We start from the raw sequence: 24,346 nt of genomic DNA, 5'->3' as shown, positions 1-24,346 counted from the left end.
GGTCCAACGGTGCACGCACTGTTTATTTTAATTTACATCCAACCCCCGTTCTTCGTTCGTTTCCCTATGCAGACGTTGGGAGCGCATTAATATACATTCGCAGTCGTGCAATCAATTACCGTGGAAGGTGCATGCCTCCCTTATCCAGCCGGGTCGTATGATATTCCTAACGTGGGGCAATAATGCGTGGCCTCAAAGCTTTCGAAGTTGGTCGCTTTTATCGGCCAACGAACAACGGCGCACGGGTGCTTGCAACACTGCACCGCTCGCAGCGTTTGTATGATCCATTGTTCCGGCGGTTGTTTCGGTAACAAGTTTTATACAACTCGGTCGATGTTCGGTAACGACTAAACGAATTAAATTGGAAGTCGAGCTTTTCCGTTCGTTAATTTGGAAACGGTCGCGCGGGAGGAATAAAATGTGTACTTGCTGTTTCGGTTTAATATGGTATTTACAAAGAGGACGGATTCGATTGTTTCATGGTCCGGTGAACCGTTTGACAGAACTGCTGGAAGTAATTACTGTTGAATTTTTCCGAGCAACGAAAACGTTTCTTTATCGAGGTAAATAGGGCATCGGTTTCCATTTAAGCAGATTCACGTTTCATATTTTATCATTTTGGGGGTGAGATTGAACATTGGATGAAGTTATTGTTGAATTTTCCAGAGTGGCGAAATCATTTCCTTATCGGGGTAAATAATTTTTTCTTTTCATCTGGCATCTGGCGATGGACATTGGATAAAATTACTATTGAGTTTTGCAGAGCAACGAAAGCATTTCTTTACCGAGGTAAATAGGGTATTGTTCTTCATTTAAGTAGATTTACATTTTATATTTTATTATTTTAGAGGATGAGATTGAATATTGGATGAAATTTTCACTGAATTTTTCGGAGCAGCCGAAACATTTCTCTATCGAGGTAAATTGGGTATCTTTTATCATTTATGGAGATGTACATTTCATATTTTAGTATTTTTGTGGTGAGATTGAATATTGGATAAAATGCACATTGAGTTTTTCAGAGAAATATTTCTTTTATCCAAATAGATTTCTATTTTCTGATTTATTATTTCTCTCTTCGATTACAGAGCTACACCTATGCTATCTGAATCTGTAAATAGTGGAGTCCATATACTTTCCACTTCAGTATAAAAGACAGCTTCGAATTAGATCAACTACAGTAATTTAACCATTCTCTAAAGAAAGTGCTCCAAGGAAGATAATGCGGAGATGAATAGAAAGCAGGTCGATTTTAAGGAGAATCGCGTTCACTGAGAGGTGTGCGTTATGCGCAGGGTTCTCTATTATTCCGAAACATTTTTATGAGAACTCTGAGTGCACCGTCGGCGTCGGAGGATGTGGCGCGAGTTTCAAAGAATAATGGGATGAATAAAGGAAGCTGCGCGTAGCGGCGTGGAGGGGTGCTGGCCTTCGTCTGGTGCGAATACTCCCTTTATCATGCTTGTGGAAAATAAGAGATGGTTGGCGGAACAAATTCCCTTGTAACCAGTTCACGTGAGAACAGATAGACGTCGCTGGGGCCGCGTCACCTTGACAGGATGATTATAACGCATTTTGCGTCGCGGCCGACGCGTCGTCACGTTATCTTTTTCGCATCCTAACCGATCTAATATTAATTTGCAATTTTAACCGACCTGGATCGTGTTAGAAATTCGCTATCGAAGATTATGTTAAACGTGTATTATCGAAGCGGTGTTATTTCTGAAATTCAACAATAAAGATAAGTAGACCTTTTGGAAGTTGAAGTAGTTCGTCTTCAAAATACTTTCGAGCTTTCGTTGTTGCAGTTATTTCGATTTTTTTGTTCACTTTCTGCTTGCTTAAAAGTCTGTTTAAGAAATGGAAGAAAATTTGTTTGCCTGTGGTTAATAAGACTTATTTTTGCTCTCATAAATAAGAGAAGGTAACGTATAGTTTTAATCCTAAGCTTTCAAGTTGAAATTTTATCGTAACCCGTTGTAAAGTATAAACAACACCAGAGTTTCAGTTGCGCGATATTCAGACGCTCGGCCGGAAGTAGAAAGGAGGGAAATTGGTCAGCCGTATTCTTATGGGACGGCAATAATTGATGGCTTCTGCGTGTTACTTTCTATTTACCCGATCCATTACTTCCCTTGTGAATTTCGCGTTTCTTTTTACTTGCCCACTGTTTCCACCATTTTGCTTTGATGAAAATAAGAAGATCCGACGGAAACTACTCGAATCGTTTTTGTTCTTCTCGTAAGTTTTACTAATGTATTCCGGTTTTGAATTTCAAAGATCAACGTTGAACCTTAACTTTTCTCGTTAGCGTAACTTCCTTCACAAAGTGAATTTCATTCACACCTTGTTACCGCGGATCACGCAAATTGTTAACATTCTAAAACAGGGTTGGGTTGTTCACGGTGTTCTTCCTTCAAAATTGTCTAGAATCTAAATCGAGCATTGCAAAATGAAGAATGTATAAAGAATAATTTATAGAATAGTATAATTATATAATACAATAATTATATATTTCATCAGGTATTCATACTTGCACAAAATATTAGATATGTATGGATATATCTGGTTGCTGAGGTTTATTATACACATATCGAATAACAAAAAAATAATTTTCATATAGAGCTTTTAAATAAAAATGCGGTGCTGGAGTCATACTTCAGAGATCAGAGACTCATTAAAAAAGAACTCGTCGTATAATGGCTCCAACATCATTAGTTTATTCAAAAAATCCCGAACGAAAATTATTTCTCGATTACTTAATATATGTTTCGTAAACACTACCAAACAAATCCTGTACTAACTCAATCGTCTTCGAAATAAAAGATTCTTGAATATAGCAATGATTTTCACCCGTAGCTTCCACCTTGCGCAATGTTGCCTGCGATACGTCGCGTTTAATCGTGGAAAAAAACGTGTCGAGATCTGGTCAATGGTGGAAAAACTTGATCCTCGTATCGACGAGGATGTTTCACCGACGATAGCACAACTCACATTAGTTGTGTCGCCGTTGTTACGCGAACTTAGCCCGCGGCGGCGATTCGTTGTAGTCGCGCAATGTCGTTTGTCGCGATCGAATCCCCGGAACGGTTGAATTCTAATAGCGGATAATCGTCGAATTTACGAACGCAGCGGCCATTTGCATCCTGCCATCCGGCTAATGGGATTCACGTGGACAATTTTGTATATTTTGCCCGCGTGATTGGCACCAACAGCTTACAGACGCGCACGGTCAAAAAATGCACTTGTCACGACTCGTTTCCGGAAAATTCGCTCGAAAAGATTGATAAAGCTACAGTGAATTTCGTTCCCCGAAAAGCTTTTGCATGTTTCAACGAAACGTGAAAGGTGTCACATCACATGCTTGGTTAATTCGTTAATCACAAAAACTGTTTAAAAATCTTGAATAATAGCTTCGAGGTTTCCAGATGAGCGATTCATAATAATTGATTTGGTTAGCAACGGGTTGTAAATTGTAAATAATAGTGTACGAAAAAAGAGCTTCTTAGTGTAGGAGTCTCTATGAAAAATAAGGGACGGAGATTCGAATCTGTGATTTTCGGATACACAGTCGACCGCATTTCCTACACGAGCAATCCCGCATTTATGATTCGTGTTCGTGTTTGACTCCTTATTCTTGGGTATGGGGAACGGGATATTACATTAGCCCTTTCAGACCTGGAGTAAAAAATTGAGGGCACAAAATGTAAAAATTACCGACGTTATCGTTTGGAACGAATGTCCTTATTTGTGCATATGAAGACAGACCAGCTTTCCTGGAATGTTACATTATGTATTAGGATGTTGCTTGAAAGGTTTTCTATACTAATTTTAGTCCAAGTTAACCCTAAAAATTAAATTACATTCCCTATGAATTTCCTAGCAAGCCAAAACGAAACAAACACCTTTCCTCTCCCCTTTTGAGTCCACCACAGATAAACCTTTCTTCGTTAAATTTACACAACGAGCAAACATTTGCTACACGAACAAGAACTACTACAATATTCTTTCAGAGATAACGCAAGGGAGTTAGTGAATGTTAACAACACACCGACTCATGCGGCTAAACGTGAACTTCGTTAAGCGTCACAGGGCTCCCAACAACAAAATGGTTTCCCACTTCTGTAAACAACAGGTCAATCGGGGACCTTAAAGTTAAATCCGTGCGGGAAGTTGTAGAGATCGGCTTAAATCGAGCAGTTTTGTCAAAATTGGATCAGTCCGTCGACAAGTGGTCGTGCGAGGAACCTCTCGCGGCGTTTAGTGCTTTAACGGTCTTTTACAGTTTTACCCGTTCTACTCGTTTTACCCGCATGGTTCCCGCCCCCGACTTCGTGTAATTTTTTTTTTTCTTCAACCGTTCCTCGGTGGCGTTGCACGGGCGAGAGCACCCCGAAAGGCTGCGCGCGGCGCTCGCACCCCTGAAAGGGTGCATCGCTGACTAACGAGGTACAAAGTGCAGCTAGGCACGTAATAAATGTCGGCCAAGAAGGAAGAGTAACTTTCAGCACGCGTCTCCGGCGACGCTGCTAGAACCCTCCACGGATGAGCGGAAACTGGAGTCCATTTATTCGGTGTATTTGCATCCTTGTTTTCTTCCACGAGCGCACGACCATTTCTGATTCTGTTAGGGTGTCAGAATTCTGCTGCGGTTTTGTTTGGAGCAGTCATTTATTATTGGTTATCGATTTAAGATACGGTGGGTTGTTATTATTGCATAGTTAATTTCGATCGTTTTAATTCAAATCAGGTCTTTAGTTATTCCGAGGCAAACTCTGGGTTTTATAGTTGTCAAGAATTTGTATTAGAACTTTGGGAATAATATTTTGAAAGTGATACAGTCGGTCTCGTAAGTATTCGTACCTGCTATGTTCATTGAAGAAGTTTGTCTAAATTAGATCATAGATGGCATGCAAATTTTTCATTATAAATGTATAATGTGTAAAGTTTATTCATGTACATATTTATAATGAAATATTGATTTGGAATCATCAAACCTATCATTTAATTTAGACTAGTTTGTTCAATAGACATAGGGGATACGAATACTTATGGGATTGACTGTGTATTAAATTGAAAATTGAATTCATTTGATTAGGTCACGATTCCCATGATTTTACTTCATGTATTTTATGGAACACTCCATATGATGCCAAGCATATGATTAAAATAGTTATATGAATCTGAATGAAATAATTACACAGAGAAATGAGTAGATTTTTGTCCCTGTGGTAAATGGAGATAAAATAAAAGATTCACGCGCTGTCGCTCACTGCTAAATTGATATACATTTTTTAATTACTGGTACAGCGATACACCTAGTCATGCATGAACTCCTATCGTCGCGTTTTCTGTTTTATTTATTATCGTCGATGCCCCGGCGGATGCTTCATGGTGAATTCAACGAAATTGATTGGTTCTGTAGTAGCGTATCGGTAGCTTCCGTTTAGAAATGGATTGTTGCGTATGACCATTTCAGCGGATGAAATAATTCCTCTCCAACAATCGAGAGTAAAGCGTTTTCCGTTAATTAACGCGTTGTCGAGGAGATATTTAAATTTCTGCCGCGGGTACGGTATAGGTTATTTAATATTTCTGACATTTCAACAGAAGAATATGGACGATTAGTGACCCTCCATAACTGTGACACCGCTTAACATTTTAGTTGTTTTAGACTTTAGGTATTAAAAAAATGAACAGTGGACTATATCACATTTAAATTGTCTTCTTGCACAAGACGATATACTCGATAATGTGATTTTCAACTGTTGCATAAACTATAGCATCGGGGTTGTTATATACTAATTTCACTGTGTTTAGTTTCGCTACACACTAGATACTATATATACTTTTATTAAGTCAAATAAGATTATTTAATTACCATTTTTTTGGAACTATGAATTGTAACAATCTACTGCATTAAACTCCATTATGAAGTTTAATTATTTCCCCACCTTAATAATATAAAGAGGGCACACAATGGATCAAACGAATAAATGAATATCTAAAGAATACGACAAAATCGATTAAAAATAATTATACGGTGCACTTGCAGGCGATGAAAAAATAAAAAAAAATCCTACTTTGCCGAAAAATCTTTGCGATAGGTCGCGAAAGTTCCCGCCGAGAAAACAAGGATGTTTCCATGATCGATCGTCATCGCGTTAAAAGAGTGTGAAAGTGGCTCGCTGAATAAACGAGGCAACGAATTCAGGGGAAAACGAACCGGCCACGAAGCAGAAAGCTTTTGAATTGAAAATTGCATGGAAACGATGAATGAAGACACGCACGCGGAACGGCGGGGGACGGTAATGCTAATTAAATGCGTTTGTTAACATTCACCGCTGATTAATTTAGCGACAAAGTGACGCAAACAAGCGTTCGAGCGATGGTGGTTGATGTAACGTTGCGTCAAGTCAAATTAAACACTACAAACGACTGGTAACGATCGCACGTTTTCGTCAACAAAAACCGTGGAAGGCGCGTTTAATGACCAGATCGAGGGAAACCGTCGGAACAGAAAATATTTCAGAATAATGATCCAAAAGAACCACTTCGCGTTCTTTTTACGTTATCGCGATATTTATGACTGTCCTTTGAGCCTGTTTTCTTCCGCGCGGTCTGTTCTTCTTTTCGTGTTATTTCGTCTCATAAAGTTACTCATTCTATAAGATAAAAAGAGCGAGCAGCTCTTTTCCCCGAAGAACCATTTCTATTTTCACGACTGTTTTTATCTGTGTTCGGCGCGGAACATGGTTCGTGGTTTTCGCGTGAGTCCCACTGACACTATTATATATTATTCGAGCGCTCGTAAACGAAAATGACACGGAGACTCCCTCGATGTAGGGTATCCTGTGATTCGATATTGGATGTAATTAGAATCTTTCGATCTCCTATCTTCCATTTTCGAGCCGTTTGTTTGTGTTCGATTTTCTCTACTTTATTCATGAAACAAGAAGTTATTAGTGATCGTATCACTGTAACATTAGAAGAATACTCTTCTTAAAATTAAAAAATTGATTTATTGGGGTTAATATACTTTATTGCTCGAGGGTTTCAAAATATTCCTATCACATAACATTAATATACAATTTTAAGAAGAGAAATCTACGTCTCTTAATTCTACTTCGAATTCTTAGATGCTAAAAATAATCTTGAACATCCCATCGTAAGTTTAATAAATTTTGTTCAATTTTGTTTGTACTACGCTTCAAGAAGGCTATACAAACTTATAATCAAGTCTGATGATACCAAAAAAGACACGTTTCCAAAGTTAGACTATTTCATGTAACGCGATTCTTGTTTGCACATTTTACAACGAGATGGTGCAGAGTGCAAAGTCAAAACAGATAATGAATCGTTTCTTTTTTTCTTTCATGTAAACATTTTATTCTTCACTGTCGTTGGAAAGCTTCAAATTTGTCGAATTCCCGAATCGCAGAACGAGTCTGACCGAATTTGGAGGAATTCCGGTTCGTTTTCCTGTTTCTCGATTCTCGAGGTAAGAAGCTGACGAACCAAACGGAAACCTTAGCCCAGTCCTCCATCGTGGGTGGCCAGATCCACGAGCGACCAGTTTCCCGTCGCGTTAGGCGAATTCCCCGTCGAGGGAAGGACCGAAATTTGGAAGTTACCGACTGACTCCCGTCGGAACTTTTGATCGTCACATCCCGCGATTCAATTCCGTGGAGATTTACGACGACGAGAAGGGCGCTTGTTCCATCGCCCAGTTTTTTGCCATTCTTCGTGTCGGACCTCTCAATCGGCTGAAACCTCGCAAATTGCCAAAGGGGTCGGAAGAGATCGATAGCTCGAACTCTCAGAAAGAACAACTGTGTCTCCGTAAAAACCAGCGCCGAAACAGGAAAAGATTTTTCCGTCGGGGACACGGTCGACACTTGACGGGACGGCGAACAAGAGGGTAGCATTTATCATTAATGGGTTAAACGAACTGAAATAACTTGTATTGGCTGGTCCCATGAGGGAGTTCGTAACATCTAAACCTTAAATCATGATGTCAAGATGAATTTTGTTCGTAGTCCGATGGCCGCTTGGTCGCTTACAGTGCCATAAATAGATAATAAAAAGATCCCATAAATATTCGTACCCTCTATGTCTATTGAAGAAGTTTTACTAAATTCAATAATAGTTTTGATATTACCAAATGAATTTTGCATTATAAATATGTATATGAACAAGCTTCCGCACGTATATTTATATGTACATACATCAACATTTTTATACAGACATACACTTGAAAAAATCAAAGGTACCACCTAATTTAAATAAATTTTTGTCAATAGACATAGAGGGTACGAATATTTATAGAAGATATTAGAGGGTAGATATTTTAGAAGATATTTTCCTTTATTCGAAAGGGATGAAAGCAGATAATTTATTTAGGGTCGTTAAGCAGGGTATATTTCCTGCAAATTATTTGTTTATCTTCAAAAGCATCTTCGAAAGTAACGAAGAAGATATTCTACACGGTTCGCGTTAAAGGGAGGACCCCGTATAATAGTCGACGACTGGATGAGAATTTGCTTTCCAACAGTTATCGAAAGAAGCTCTTAACTTTTCTACATAAAAGTTGTTCGCAAACTCGTAACTTTTAAATCACTTCGGCACCGTTCTCTGTTAATTTTTTTACATCAACACCTTAACTTCGCTGCGAAACTTCGTTCTTATCAGTTATTTCTTACGCGATTAAAGAAACTTCCAAAAGGACACATAGTTTCGAACAGTTACGTTTGGCTGGATGTATAAAAGTTGGAGCTGTTCCTCGAGTAACATCGGTGGTCCTGTTTATTTTTCTGTTATTATATCATGGAATAATTCTGCGTAATTTATTCGATTTATTCGAACCCATGCGCTTGATGGAAAATCTACTTAGTTAAACCATTCACTGGCTACGAGATGTCTCGTAGTTCAAATTGATTGGAATTGCTCAAAGGATAAGTTTATAACCTTCTGAGTCACGAATTATTGCAAAAGAAATAGAAATTAAGAATTAAAAGAAAATAAAGGAAAAAACTGGAAAAATAAACTGCTATACAATTGTAGCGGTCACCCCTCAGAATTGGCAAAAGGGGGACCTGGAATTTCGAGAAGGCACAACTCACAGCAAATACCTTTCAAATCACACCAAACTGCTCCAGTTTAGGGAACTCGGAGAAATATAACCGTCACAATTTCCCTTATTCTCTAAAATACATGGACTTCTCACCTAATTAGAGTTGAACAATTTCGTTCGATCATTGTTTCCCCAGCGGACGCGGTGTTTGGGAATGGAAGTCGAAATAGCGCAATGGAATAATTTTGCCTGGCGCTCGTTTGGCCGCCGTAAGAGGACTCGCCCTGCGAAAACATGCCCTTGCTAAACGTGGGTTAATTAGAGAGTGATTATTTCGAAGTAGTCACCCGGTTCGTTAGCGCGACGTTGTTCGGTGTTTTCCTTCAGAAGCATGTAAATTAAAAGCAAATTAATGTTTCAGTAGAAATTGAAATCTCCCTTTGAGGGTCGTCCGAGGTTCGTAGAAGTCATCAAAATCGAGCTGTATGTCGTTTGCAAGGGTTGCACACGTGGTCGTTTACCGTCATGAATAGTGGATCTCCATTTCAACAAACGAAAGCGCCTCAAAGCATCTCTTAAATCATCTCTGACCAACCTCACCGTCTTCGCAGAATTCCTCCTACCTATTATATTGTGTAATCCCTTTATTCAATTTCGTTCATTTATGCAATTAATTTACATTTTAAATATACCAGGGTCATTAGAATTTGCTCGTCGACCCAATTGTCTCTTTACAATGGTGTGTTGTCCAAGGACCAACCAACATTTCTTCTTTCAGTAATTTTATCTTAATATTTATTATTATAGAAACTATTCTCAATGCTGCATACGTTTTCGTTATAATACTCCCAATTTCTGAGTCTTTAATTTAAAACTCTCCATTCTCTCATAAAGCTTCCGTGAAGTATCTGTCATAAACAGTATGCTCTGTAAATCTTCTTTTTTCCAATCTCGTATAGATAGAACCTGACAGAATTAGTTAAAAAATAGAGACGAGATAATGGCTCTTTCAAATCGTGAAAAATGTCTCTAAATAGTTGTAGATACTCCAGAAAATAACAAAAATTTATTTCCATGCCAGCTCTGTTCCATCTGCACCTCTTATTATTTCCCCATTGTTAGGTCTAACGATAATTGTCGCGAGAATGGTCCCTTCGGTATTAACCTGGCTCAAGATTTAATTGCGCGATTCATTAATTCCTGACAGGATCACGGGCAGGTGTTGCTCGGTTCTACACGTTCCGAATATTGTACACCTCCACGAGAGGCTGCAGTCGCATCTCTCGAGGGCGCCGTTATTTCGACGAGCATTTCTCGTTTAGCACGTAGCCGCTCGCCACATTTCGTCCCGATTGCGGCCGGCAAAACTGACAAAAATTACTCGGGAAAGAGGGCGAGAGCGTCGGACGTCGGAAGAGAATGGAAACGCGCATGCAATTTCATGGTGAATTAAAAAACCCAGCGACGGACACGGAGGGAAACCGCTATCGTGAGAATCGTGACGTCAGCGACGAAAAACCTGTTATATAGACCGGTTAGGAAACATCTTCCAATTTTATTTCGAGATTTTTATAAAATGCAATGCGTATTTAGAGAAATCTTAAATTAAAAATAGAAGATGTTTTCTGGTTCGAATTTCCAGAAATTAGGAAAAATGGTTAAACCTGAAAAGGAATAATAGTATCGCAGTAATAAAGTGCATGTTTCATGGTCCACGTGTTCGTTTTATCATAGATTTTCCTTTCTGACATTCGATAGCCTTTTAGTATCGGTTTTGTAGAGTAATATTTTCAGTTTTTGCTGAAATTTACTCCATACGTCAAATTTGAAAAAAAAAGCGACTGAACTTTAAATTATACTGTCAAGATGAATTTAATTCCAGGTGTTTCGATCACCTGTCCACGTACATACATAGAATCTGGATTGAATCCGTGATATATTACGAATGTATAAATATATATACTGCAAGGGGTCAAATAAATTAAAAGAGAATAAACTAAACCTTAAATTAAAATTAGATTTCAATCGCGGGTTTGTTGACCACCTGTCCACGTACATACGTAGACTCTGTGTTGGGTCCAAAGGAAGGAATTAGTACGGAAAAAAGAGGAGATGGGGTAATGGACACGGGGAAAGATCTCGGTAAACCACCTAATCCGGCCGGATAATTGAACCGCGTTACGAATTTATTTCCCGTGAAAGGCAGAGGGCCAGATAGCGCGTACACTTCCGACGCATCAGTCTCGATTGTCGGATCAGAATTTATTCTTATCGGAGGACGAATGGCTCCGATATAAACTGTTTCCGTCCCGTTGCCGATAACGAACGGCCCGTCATTGTTTAAATTCGAATTGTACATTCGCGTCAGGGCGAATGACGTTTGTCTTTGGTAGGTCGTGAATTTATATCGCTTTGGCGCGTTATCTGGCGCAGTTTCTAGCGTCGGACGCATTAGCCACCGATATAAAACCAAACGGAACAAACGACGAGAAACGGTGACAGTTATCTTTTTCCCAGAGACCACTCGAAAACAAAACGAACGAAACACCGAAACGTAAAACAACAAAAAATAAAAAAAAAAAGTAGGGGAAAAAAGTGGAAAGGACACGGGTTGTAGTAACTCTAAATTTTCGCTCGAACCGCGGTCATGGAAACGAATGGGTCGCGCACAACGAGAGAGCGGACATAAATTAGGGAAATGAAACGTGTCGGTTAGTGCGGAAAAGTGCGCTAATTTGCGGGTAAGTCGTTTCCAAGCACGAATTTTTACGCGCTCAATTTTTGTCATGCTGCTCGTTAATGGCCACTTTTAAATTAGATGCTCCCTTGAAGCCTGTTTTTCCGTTCACTGGCTTTGGGAGAAGGGTGACCGAAAATTGTCTGTTCTCGGTGGAATCTAAATGACATTAATCGATTGGGTAAATAAGATTTATTGTAAAATTCAATGTTTTGTGAAATTATCTTTCAAAAATTTATTTTATCAAACAAAGTAGCTACAAGAGATCGTTTTCTTGTAATAAACTGTATTACTTAATGTCCACTAACAATCGGCCCATGGAAGATTAAAATAAATTGAATTCATCCGACTACTGCTTAACGAATATCAATTAATAAATAGAAAATTTATGTTCTGCATTTGTTAATTGAAAAATAATCCACGTTATATCGACTGTAGCTTGGAAACCGAGGTTCGTTCAGCTGGAAGCGCCGTAAAGTGATGTTCGCTTTGGCAAACTTTTTCAAGATCCGCCGCCGATTCGTCGAGGAATTACGGTTTCGCGGGACGGGATTTGCTGAATGCTGCGCCGTTCGGGACGAAGTAATTAAAGTTTGCTTCATTTCAGCGAGCCGAGCGGGAATGAAGCCACGCTCGGGGCGCGAGAGAAAAATTAATTAGCTGTTCTTTCCGACCGAATCGTCCCGGTAAATAGAAGAACGGAACCGGCTCTGTTCTGTATGGACAAATCAATCGTCATCTCGCCGCTTTAAAAAAGCAAAAAGATGCGAAAGAGAATGGGGAAAGAACTCGTTGAAACCCTCGAGGCGGGGAGACGTCAAGTGGCTGTCTCGTTTGCCCAGTTGCATCGACACTCAAAATAAAGTGACGAAAAAACAAATGACGCTTACCGAGAGTGAAATGGCAATCGATACGGGGCCAATCCACCGGTCGCTGAACGAGGATTTTTTCCGAACTGCGCGAACAAAGTTACGCCCGTGTCGATTGATAAAGCGGGCCCGTTCGCCGAGTTTAAAAACCTCCCAGCCAGCGGAGCGAGCGATCCGTTTAATTCTCCGAGCGGATATTTCAAGTTGCCGAAGTCTACTGCGAGTTCGAAGGAGCGAACAATTCGCTCAACGTTTCCTATGGTTGCACGAATATGCCGATGAAGGCAATGATTAAATTAGGTCGTCAAACATCTCGGTTGCAACCCGTTTCTACGATCCGTCCCGTCCACGATCGTTCCGGGCAACGTTTCATTTCCATCGGCTGGTTGGCCAGCTTTTTCGACGTTTACTTTACACTTCAATTACGTTGCACGGAGTCTTCGTTCTCTCGAGCATTCGCTCCAACTTCTCTGCCTCGCGATATCGATGGAATAATTGTTCAACAGCGTGCAACGGCGAGTTGTCGATAGCGAACCTTTCAAAGCGATACATTTGTATTAAGACGGTTACGTATCAATGAAGGAGAGCGGTATATTTGATATAAAGATTGTATCGTAGATGGTAGTAATTGTACTCTGTTTATGTTCTGAAATGAACAGCGTAATTTAGATCTTTGGAACAGGTGCGGGCATTTAGTGAAGAGCTTCAAGGGGGAAAGCTAAAATATTTAACAAAATTGGTTTTATACTATTTTATGTGATATTTGTTATGCTATTTTAGTTTAGAAATCTAGATAGAAATTATTTTTTTATTCAATGTAGGTGTAATAAACTCCAGCAAGCAGATTTTCCATTGAGTCCACTGTTTTCTTAAAAAAGAAATTGTTGAATATAGCTACGGTTACAATTTTTTATACTACAAGCTGGTACAATAATGTTCATGGTGAATTAAATCTCGTTAATGTCAACGGATACACGTACTTGTTGGGAAGATGTATATTGTGTTGTTTACTTTATTACATCATCATCCCTCGACCGTGTAATGTATCCAGTTTACCATTTTCCAGAAATAATAAACAACATTCACGATGACGTAACCACGCAAGTCAGAAACTATCCTTCTGTAAACTACCTCTATCGATCTTTTTCTTATTTATTTTTCCATGTGTGTTATAATCAAATTAATTAAATTTATGAGGATATGTCAGAACAAATCTAGAATAATATTTTTTTTGAATATTTTTATCATCACGTATCTCCTCCAATTTTTTGTATAAATGAAGCGCAATTATGTCTACATCGTACATTTTATTGATGAGATTTGGTGAAATCGTTCGAAAGTTCTAAATTATTTTCGAAATAATTAACTTTCATTCTACATAAAAATGTTTAAGTATCGTACACTGCTATGTGGCATGTCAAATGAGATTTGTAAAAATATATATTTATATGAAAGAAAAAATGAATGTCACCTGCACAGGGGCAAATTACCCTTCTCATGTCTCTTAAATTTCTCAATGTTATAAAAATACAAAACTTAAATACTAAAATAGTTTTCGTTTCAAGAACAATAAATAAAATTCTCAGTCAATTTCATCCTGATCACGCCACATGCACTCCCAATGGCGGTTCGTTAAAATTCCCTTTTAGTTGGGTAAATGTTTCTCTATCGAGTGCCCCTCCTATCTGGGAAGTTTTAATTAGCCATTACTTGGCGAAAGTTCCAGCGTTAAATGAGCCGAGGGTAAGCAAGCGAAAGTTGAGAAAAGATATTGTCGTCTTACCTGAGGTTCCTCGACCGCCTTACGGCGGTCCCTTCCGGTGGGGGGCCCTCTCTATGGGGCCCCAAGTGGTCGCACGTTTTCGTTCACCAATATCCGGCGCTGTGACAGCTGCAATTCAAATCACCACCGTTAAACGACTCGGGGCGCGTGTAGACGGAACGACGATCGCGTAACCGAGGCCACGGCGCGCGAGGAAATTGGGAAACCGACAGCCATTGTACGTCTTTCGAGCCAAGGAAATTTACTTTTCCTGACTCGGCGACGTATCGCGCCCGGAAATAGATCCCCCGCCACCCTTTATCCACACTTTACCAGGTGCTATCCCCGAGAGTACGAGAATATTTGATCCCATCGCGTTTACGAGTAGATTCGGCGAGTATCGATTTATTTTTCGGATGCACGCCAGTTATATCGGTTACAAATATCGTGAATTTGCAGAAAAGAAGTGTACGTCGAAGAATGTAATTGAAATTGTGTTAGAATTTGAGGGTTGAATGAATTTTTACTTTAGAGATTTTGCAATTCCCTGAGGAGGATTTAAAATTAAGCGAGTACTAAACTGTGGATGCTTATACATTTATGGTAAGTGAAACTGAGGGAGAATGTATGAGGATGCGCGTTAATGCGAAAATATATAAAATACGTGTTACACATTTTAGAAGATGATACATATTTTCATTTAAATCTCAATTCTTTATCTGATTCTGTGAAACTGCGAGTTTACGTGAACATCTGCAGTCTAGTGATTACGAGTCAGGGTTGATTAGAGTCGTGAGTGACGTAATTTGTTAGTATATATGCATGAAAGTAACGTAAAGTGCCGAGGAAAATAATATCTACGACTTCGGGATTCTGTGCCATCGCTCAAGTGGATCGCGACAGCGCCGTAGCTAGACCAAGCGGTGGATCTAAGTAGATTACCCCTGTAATTGGTCAGACGCGAACGGACTGTAAGAAATAAAAGCTTCTAGACAATTCAGCAAATCATATCAATTAATAACTATTAAATATATCTTCTTAAAGTTATATTATGCATATCCAAATCTATTCAGGCTGCGTTTTGGTGTTTAATTAGATTTATATTCCGTGAGCAATCTTTTATAGAATTCCGAGCTTCGAGATTGGCGAAATAATTATCCGTGCAATTGAGGAATATACAGTCGCGAGAATTAATTCAAGACAATTGAATCACGGGGAAAACCGTCAGTTACTTTCACGGGTCGAAAGTTTCCGCTCTGGTGCCACGGGAATCACTTTGCCAGTGGATTACCGGTAATCCTCGAATCATCAATTTCCTCCGCGAAAGAGCGGGAAGAGCGATCGTCACGTGGGGAAAATCTTTATCTCTCAGCCGTTTCGCGCTTTAATCGTCGTTAAATCCAACCCCGATCATCTCCCCTTCCATCGACATTTATTCAGCTCTGGAATGTATTCGTACCATGAATACCTTGAATTAAAATTGATCATTTCGAACTCAAATACGTTTATCCAGAAATTTTGATGAAACGATTTAGACATATTCTCTAGAATACAGGTTTTACGTAAATGAACTCCACCCAACGAAGTGTCGCGTATTTTAATTGTTTCTTCACATTAAACTGTTTGAACAAAAAACCTTTCATCATTACGACATCATGGGCTTATTTTTTGTAAATATTCTTCTATAAATATTCTGTCAAAACATTTATATTATACACTTTGATGTTATTAAATATTACTAAATACGTATCCAAAATAGAATTTAGCAAAAAAAAAAAAATAATTCTATAATAATAATTTCTCTATTAATTATTATTTTTCAGGAGTGATAAGCGGCCACATATCTGTGGTTGTGTATGACATAAAATTTATCTATGATTCCCCAACTGTGTTTCTTGCAAATTCATTTTCCCAAAAAAAAGAAAACAAATGATCACGAGTCACTACATTGAAATATGCAGATAGATTCCAAAAACTGTGAAATATATCTTTCCAAATAAACATCGAGTACGAATACTTTCCCCGCCCGCCGTATATATTTTTAATCGCGTTTTCCCAGCTCGGGGCGCGTATCGGCACGGATTCCTAATTTAAATCGCCACGGCAGTATCGATTCCGTCTCTCGCGATCTTCGGAAAAAGGCGCCGCGACGGACGTCGTCGAAAGGGCTACGCGACGGTGGTGGGGAGAGGTTCGCGGTATCGTCAGAGGGGGGTGGGGTGGGTTGAATGGATCGTCGCGGCGGAAAAAGCGGAAAATGGAGAAGCTGGGTGTCGCGACGGTTGATGAGGACCTTTTCTCCGTCGCCACGACGCCGGCGGTCGCGCAGAGCGCGGAAAAACTGTTGCGAGAACGAAGCGAGTAATTGGACACCGGCTGGCCATATTAGAGCACGGAGAGACAGACGGAGACAGCGGAGAACCCGACGGACGGGGCGCAGAGAAACGCGGAGAAGGAGTGGAACAAGAGAGAAATAGATGGGAAATGGGAGACGAAGAGAGAGAGAGAGAGAGAGAGAGAGAGAGAGCGAGTGAAAGGGGGAACGAGATAGAGAGGGAACGAGGAGGAGTAGGGAGAGACGAGAGACACAGAAGCGGGAAAGAAGAAAGGCCTGCTATCGGGGGAAGAAACAGTGACGAAGCGCGGGGTGGCTAGCTCGGCGGATCGGAGGAGAGAGACGAGAAGAAAAAGAATTAGCGCACCTTGTGCCCTGAATGAGTCGCAATTAAAAGGGGTTGGAAATCGAGTTGAATTGCGAACGTTTACTCTGCTTCTACGGTGGCTAGGGTGAGAACTGAGATCTTTGCACTCCGGTGGAGCAGCTATTGGCGACGTTATGTCGTTGATCAAATTATTAGATCAGATTTAATTTATCAAAATAATTGTTCGAGAGATATTATGAGAGGTATCTGGATCAGAGTGAGTTTTCTGGTTTAAGGTGGTGTCTAGAATACTTTGAAATTAATTATAGATACAGTTACACGCAATATAAAATATACTATGATAATTTCAATGAGTGGAATAATGTCAATGTTGTAATCGTTCAATCCAATTCTTCACTTCTCTTTTTTTATCCACATGTCTCTAATTGAAAATTGCATGGACGAAAATGAATCACGACTGTTTTATCATCGAACCGAAAATTTTCACTCGGTATGATCGCAAGGGTTGAATTGGAATTGGAAATAATTTTTGAAAGTAGAATTTGTAGCTGATATTATATTGTTAAAATAAAGGACACGTTTCTTTAGTACTAAGTGCTATTGAATAAGATACGTTATATCATCAAGTACGAATTTTAACAATTTTCTATCGAACGTTACAACCTTATCGATTAACTGTATGTTATGTTTCATTTGCCTAATAAGATCGTTCGTTCGTTTGCTATGTAACGTTACGTTTTTGGTAATGGGATCAATTCAATTTACTGTGCAACTTCTTCCATCCTAAATGCAATATTTATTCTACGTTTCGATCCAACGTCAAGTCTCTTTGAAGAGTAATCAATTACATACACCGTGTTCCTACTGTAATGCACTAGAAAATTAAATAGAAGTTAGTAATAAATATATGAAAGGAAAAAGAAAGAGAAAAATGGGTTTTAAATTGGCATAATCGTGTAATGAATAGTTTCATTCTCAATCTGATCGACGACTGCACATAATATACTCAACTCGATGAGTTTCACTTATGCAAATACAAATGGAATTAATGAAAGAAATGAATAAAATTAAAAGTATCGAATATTTACAAATTTTGTTCTAAAAAGGACACTTACAATTCCCAAGAATGGTACCACAAAGTTGTTCCGTAGTTAATATTCACACACGTTAACAAATATTTTGAAGCCTGAAAGGCTAGAAAATGTTTATTCAAGCCCCTAATTGGTGATTAACATCAGTGACCGCTTGTTTCAACAAATCACGTCACACTACCTTGCTAGAGTACTACATATACTTATTTTTGCAAATCACCCCGTTCTGTATATATAATTTTCAGATCAAAATTGAGACTTTCTACAAAAGTAAACTTAACTTTTTCTTTCTCGATCCCTTTTTGGAATAACTGGTATATAAATACAGATACTTTTGGCTCGTTTTCCGTCGAAAAATCGTGGGTGGTTCGTTGTTTGAGACAAACTGCGAGTCGAGAGAGAAACGTACGACGATCGCGACGGAAAAAGTGTCGGTCGAGTGTCTGAAATCCGCGGCAAAAAGTCTGGAAACGATTCTTTCTCGGTGATTTGAGGAGTCTCTCGAGGTCCTGGCCAACCTCAAAGTTTTTACTCCGAGGACGCCGGTACCAGCGTCTGCGCGAGCGGACTTTTAACGAAATACAACCGTATATAGCGCGGTGAAATAAAAGGTGATCGTCGCCGAGCCGCCTCCGGGAACTCGGGATAGATTCCGCGGAAACGATAAACAGAGACGAGAGCGTCGCAACGGTTTAAATCGCCTTCGCTTCTCGAGATGCCCGAAAGTTCGAGGGCTTCCTGAACACCTCGGGTGCGAGGAGACCTAGACGTTCGCAGACGCAACGAAAATCCCCGGGATTCCTAAAGCTTTTCAGCGAGATTCTCCCGCGGGATTTGTCAAAGAGATCTGGCGCACAGCGAACGGCGAGACGCAGTGGCGTAACCGAGAATTAAGGAGGTACGTTGTTATTTTGGATAAAAAAAATTGATTATTTTTATTAATGCTGCTGTTACTTGGGATTTTTAAGATATTTTTGTCGAATTATATTCAACGAAATTCTAAATTGTCAAAGTTACAACCATCTGTATCACAGGTCGTTCTATTAGGCTGATCGGAGACGAAATTTTGAGTAGGTATTCTTTTATTTCGGATCAAAGATGGATGAATTTTTATATTCTTGTTGGTTGAGGTTTTTAAAATGTTCCGGTTAAATGGAAATATTAATATAAATATTCCAAATTGCCAAGGTTGTATCCCATTAAGCTGATCGAGCACGATACACGAACATTACTTTATTTGTCACCTTTCGTGGTCGTCTAGTATACTCTTCGTGGTCTCCTAAGTTTGAAGAAGAGAACTTGAAGCGTGGTCGAAACATAGTATGTGTATATTCAGAAAAAGAATACCTATGATTTTTACACGTCATTTAGAAAGGGAAAGCAGCTCTCCAATGAAAAGAAATTAACTATAAATTTCGCCCAGAAATGGACAACATTTTATATGAATACTACATAACGAACAAGATTAACACATCTATTTATCCCTGACGTTTACTCGATTCAACAACTCTAGTCCAACAGCTCCAGCTACCTATTTCCTATTCAACAAATAATGAATGAACAGTCATGTATTGTTTACTTACAATTTGTACTTAAACACGAATTTTGCCTGTCCCTCTATTTTAGATTTAACAAAATTGTAAAATTAATCAGATCTCAGCATTGCCTATTCGATTTCGACGACTACCACCATCGAAGAACAGAGCAACGATCCATACAGCGATGTAACACTAAACCCACCGACGTTCATTTGTAACTATTTCTATCGTGATGGAACGACTGGTATTAAAAATACATGTATCAATGAAACGCAAAAATATTTTACGTAGAACTAAATTGAATAATCCATGAAACAATCGTATGTAATTCATATATGGCGTACAAGAACCATGTACAAAAATTCGAAAACGGTCATTCGACCGGTCGTGGTAAGTTTAGCGTTAAATCGAACCATCTTTGAGTCTATCAGGCTTGTCTCAAAATCGTTAGTTACGCCACTGGCAGAACCATCGGCGGCGGTGCACCGTTGCATCTCCCATGGTCGGCTTCCACGCTAATGGCGGTGCAGCGAACGTGCCTGCGCGAGAGCTGGGCGAGCGTGTGTGTGCATCGCCGGCGCTGCTACCGTTTTAGTAACCGAGCGCACCGGTGCGCACCGGTGTGCATTATCTAACACTTAAAATTAGACGGGCGATGGCGACGGCGAAAAGAGATCCGCTCTCGCGCGTTCGAGCCTCCCGTCTCCCATGGATTCGAACCACAATGCCAGTAATGGCTTTCTATATTTATAGATAATCCATTGCACGCATATTAAACGCGATAACTTTTCGACGAGCTCGACAATAGCGTCCAGGTCACCGTCAAATCTCTGCCTAAAACACGGAGGTCCTCAGACGTGGTCTAAAAAGAGGGTATCGAAGAGACTATTGGATGATGATTGAATTTTTAGGCGTTTTGGTCAAATTTTGTGGTAAAACACAAACATACTCGAAGATACTCGAAGATACTCCAAAAAGGGACCGATATGGAAGAGACTGGCTAATTTTTTAGAAAATTTGTTCAAATCCCAGAGTAAAACACGAACGTATTTCCTAAAAAGAGGGCAATATAGAAGAAACGATTAGATGATCATTAATTTTATACGTACAGTCAATCTCATAAATATGCGTACCCTCTATGTCTATTGACGAAGTTTGACTAAATTAAACAATAGTTTTTATATTTCAAAATGAATATTTCGTTATAAATACGTATACGAATAACAGATGTATATATTTATATGTACATCAACGGATTTATACAAACATACACTTTGAAACATCAAACCTACCACTTAATTCAAACAAATTTCTTCGATAGACATGGTACGAATATTTATGGGACTGATTGTATTTCTTTCAAATCCCATAGTAAAATATGAACGTACTCCCCAAAAACAGAACAATATCATCGAGACTATTAGATGATTATTAACATTTGTTGGAAGTCCGAGCCTCCCAACATCTACCCTCTAGCCTAATATAAGAAGTGAGTCGAAAACGTCTCATATATCCACTTGCACATACTAACCGATTGCTAACTATTTTCTCTCCTCCTGGCCCTAAATATATCCCTCCAGTATTTTATTACACTACTCTAGGCAAACAGATACGACACCTTTTAAACTCCTATAGCTGGGTCCTCCTCAACATATTCCGAGGTCATCTAAAAGATATTCGGTACTGTTAACACTGATAACTGACGATGACCCGTGCACTCTTGTCAAGGAAGATCGAAAGACCACCACCATCGATATACCTAAAAGGTGGAAAGTCAATGGTACTGTCGCGCTGCTTGTGCATTCTTATCATTCACTATAACCGCGTCAACGATCCCCATGGACTCCGGTATCCGTTCCACTGCACCGCGTACAGCGGAAACGTGGTCGCGATCCTCGCGAACGATCACTTGCACTGATAGATCACGTGATTATACTCTCTTCCCGTATCTTCTCGTCTCCCTTTCCCTTTTCCTTTTCCCTTTTAACCCCCCTGGGAGGTGGACGGGAGGAAGAGGAGGAGGAGGAGGGGGTAGGGGGGGGGGTTGGGCGGCGGCTCCGCTAATCAACAGAGGCAGGCACTTCGCGGAAACTAGGACACCAGAGCGGAGACCGAACGACGCGCGAACGATAATTTTCTTCCGCGGCACTTTCCCGTTTACGGTTTACTTTTGTTTCGTGTACGTGCGCGATTTCTCCCGCGAGCCTCCCGTCGCCGTGGCCCTCGACGACACGAACACCGACGTTATCGCAAAACGTAAGGTGCGACGCGCTGCCGATTACGAGCTCAACGAAACGCACCGCGTTCGTCCGGGCCGGCTGGCCGCCCGTCTCAGAGTGAATGTCTTATTAGTTATTTCTGGCCAAGCTACTTCGTCGCTCTCTGCCTCCTACTTCGTCTTTTCTTGATCCTCTGCCCGAGCTTCCGCCCCGCGGCGGTTCGCACCGTCCCCGTCGCTCGTCTTCTTCCCCCTATTCCCTCGCGCGAAAAAGCTACGCGACGACGACAACCTGACGCCAACGGCGAAAGTCATCCTTCGGCCGGCACTGTCGAGGACTTTTTCCCGTCTCCACACCGTCCTTGAACTTACCACCGCGACCAGTTCGTTTTCACGGCGTCTTTCGGAATTCGCGCGACGACGCCCGCTGGTAAAAGTGGACCGGACGCGACGGGACCCGAGGACGAATTCGGATCGTCGATCTAGAACGGGACAACGCGGGGATCTATGCGATGCGTTTGCGTTCGAAGTTAGAAGTCGAAGAGGTATAGCCGATGGATACTGAAAAATGGTATTCTCGAAGGAAGAGGTAGAGTCGATACTTCAACTGGAATAAAATTAAACAGAATCAAAGGGAAGAGCTTCTACCGCGAATTATTTGTAGGGCCGATTCTTCTTCTTTTAGTGGGCCTAATGTCCTCGCGGCTTTGTTTTCGAATATAGCTTTATCTCATAATTCAATCGGAGTCTTGGAACATGGTCAAATAATTAAAAAGAAACAAAAATCCTATGCGTTACGCTACGTGTAACGGGCTGAAGGAGAATGAGATAATATTCTGGATTGCATATTTTCACTACCGCAGTCTAATAACTTATAAAAAATGAATCCATCGAGGTTCAATATGTTGACTTTTACGTGACATTTAGTTCGTTTTATATTGCCAGTTTTCTTTCTTATAATTATTAACAACTAAGTTACAATCCATCGAGCGACGTACAGCGCGTGTTTGTAAACAATCTCTGGATATATTTTAAGAAATAATCAACAGAATACTTTTAAGGGAAATTTTATGATATCAATTACAAAATTGTTGAAACTGGTTGCTTCCCTGTCGTATGCATAGCTGTAACGATACACGGAGCGTGTCTGATCATTATCTCATTCTACTTCGGCCCATTGCACGGGCCGTAACGCATGGGATTTCTGTTTCTTTTTAATTATTTAACCATGTTCCAGGAGTTCGACCCTTCTGAAACTTTTACATGTGTCAGCTAAATAACCGATCATCATTTTTGGTAGGTATCACTCACAGGGTTGTTCGTAATTATTTATTTTCTACCCTTAATAATTAAAAAAATACCCTGAAAAAATATACGAGATGCAGTTTATAAGTACGAATACTTTCACCCTTTCTCTCTATGATCCTCTTCCACTTTTCCGTCGTATATACCGTCGCTATCAAATTTCTGTAGTTTCTTTTTTCATTAAATATATGCCGAATAGTAACCGGATCGGAGTACCTATCATTGATTTTTAACAAAAGCGATTCGCCAAATTGATAGCTGAAACTTCGTCAAACTGCGTTGCCACGAAAGCTCATGGATTTGCCGATGGAGTGTTTCATGATCGACGATATCCAAGCCCTTTTGAAATTCGATGTTGCGTTGACTTGTCACCTGTGATCAATTGGATCGCAAATGCAGCGACGATAGGTTGCGAAATTCGTCTAGAGCGATACCGTGCTGTTTGTTGATCGTGATATGAACATTTGCAGGGAAGCGTTTTGGTATCAAAAGACGAGTCCTTGTGTGCAACGAGAACCCTCGGTTCGTAACGTTAGGTAAACTAACTTGGCTATGATTTTTGGTAGAAATAATTTTCTATCAAAAATATAACTATTTATATAAAATATTTAAACATAAACTTGCTTATCGAGGACGAAAACTGTCATTCGCTTCTAATATGTCCGCTGATCAAAATTTGTACAATCGCTGTGGCTTGGAGAATTCAAATCAAACATTCTATAATTAGTTTGTGAGAGCATAGACGTACCGTTGTCCGACAACCAATTTCACTGCGCGAGAAAATTGCCACCCAGTCGAGACCTTTCTCCTTAACCGACCAGCAAACAAAAGTTTGTGAATTTAAGAGGAATAAAAAATTAAGAACCTCTGGCTTAGCGGATCTACCGCGACGCGATAGCTGAGAAACCCCAGAGACACTGTGTTGGGTGTTTAGCAGTAAATTGCTGGAAGAGCATTCCGTGGCGCGAGCGAGTGCCACCTAAATTCAGAGTGGAACGTATCTTTTCAGTTGGAAGACAAAAACCAGTACACAGAAGATAGGCAAACGTTCCGTGCGGTTTCACACCCAGCACGGAGTGTACGATCTTCG

The 24,346-nt window shown here is 40.1% G+C and overlaps 2 protein-coding genes across 9 annotated transcripts in view; one reads left to right on the top strand and one right to left on the bottom strand.

Annotated features, from left to right (window-relative positions):
- LOC128878018 (RING finger protein nhl-1) overlaps positions 1 to 22,160 on the bottom strand; it is an 88,778-nt gene extending 66,618 nt beyond the window's left edge. For 4 of the 6 annotated variants that reach the window (XM_054125789.1, XM_054125790.1, XM_054125783.1 and 1 more), the window contains exons 1-2: positions 22,034 to 22,160; positions 14,463 to 14,570 (exon numbers count right to left, since the gene is read on the bottom strand). The gene's annotated coding sequence lies outside the window, so the exon portion shown is untranslated. The other 2 variants (XM_054125785.1, XM_054125784.1) reach the window with 2 other exon arrangements.
- Positions 16,737 to 24,346, top strand: part of LOC128878022 (uncharacterized) — a 34,431-nt gene continuing 26,821 nt past the window's right edge. Inside the window, exon 1 of one of the 3 annotated variants that reach the window (XM_054125799.1) lies at positions 16,737 to 19,093. Coding sequence is in view for 2 of the 3 variants with exons in the window: in XM_054125797.1 (XP_053981772.1) it covers positions 22,464 to 22,496 (33 nt within the window). In the remaining variant the exon portion in view is untranslated. Of the gene's footprint in view, positions 19,094 to 22,263; positions 22,541 to 24,346 lie in introns of those variants that run through there. The other 2 variants (XM_054125797.1, XM_054125798.1) reach the window with 2 other exon arrangements.

This window comes from Hylaeus volcanicus, chromosome 6, assembly GCF_026283585.1.
Source record: "Hylaeus volcanicus isolate JK05 chromosome 6, UHH_iyHylVolc1.0_haploid, whole genome shotgun sequence".
Lineage (NCBI taxonomy): Eukaryota > Metazoa > Arthropoda > Insecta > Hymenoptera > Colletidae > Hylaeus > Hylaeus volcanicus.
This window is presented reverse-complemented; position numbering and strand designations above follow the sequence as displayed.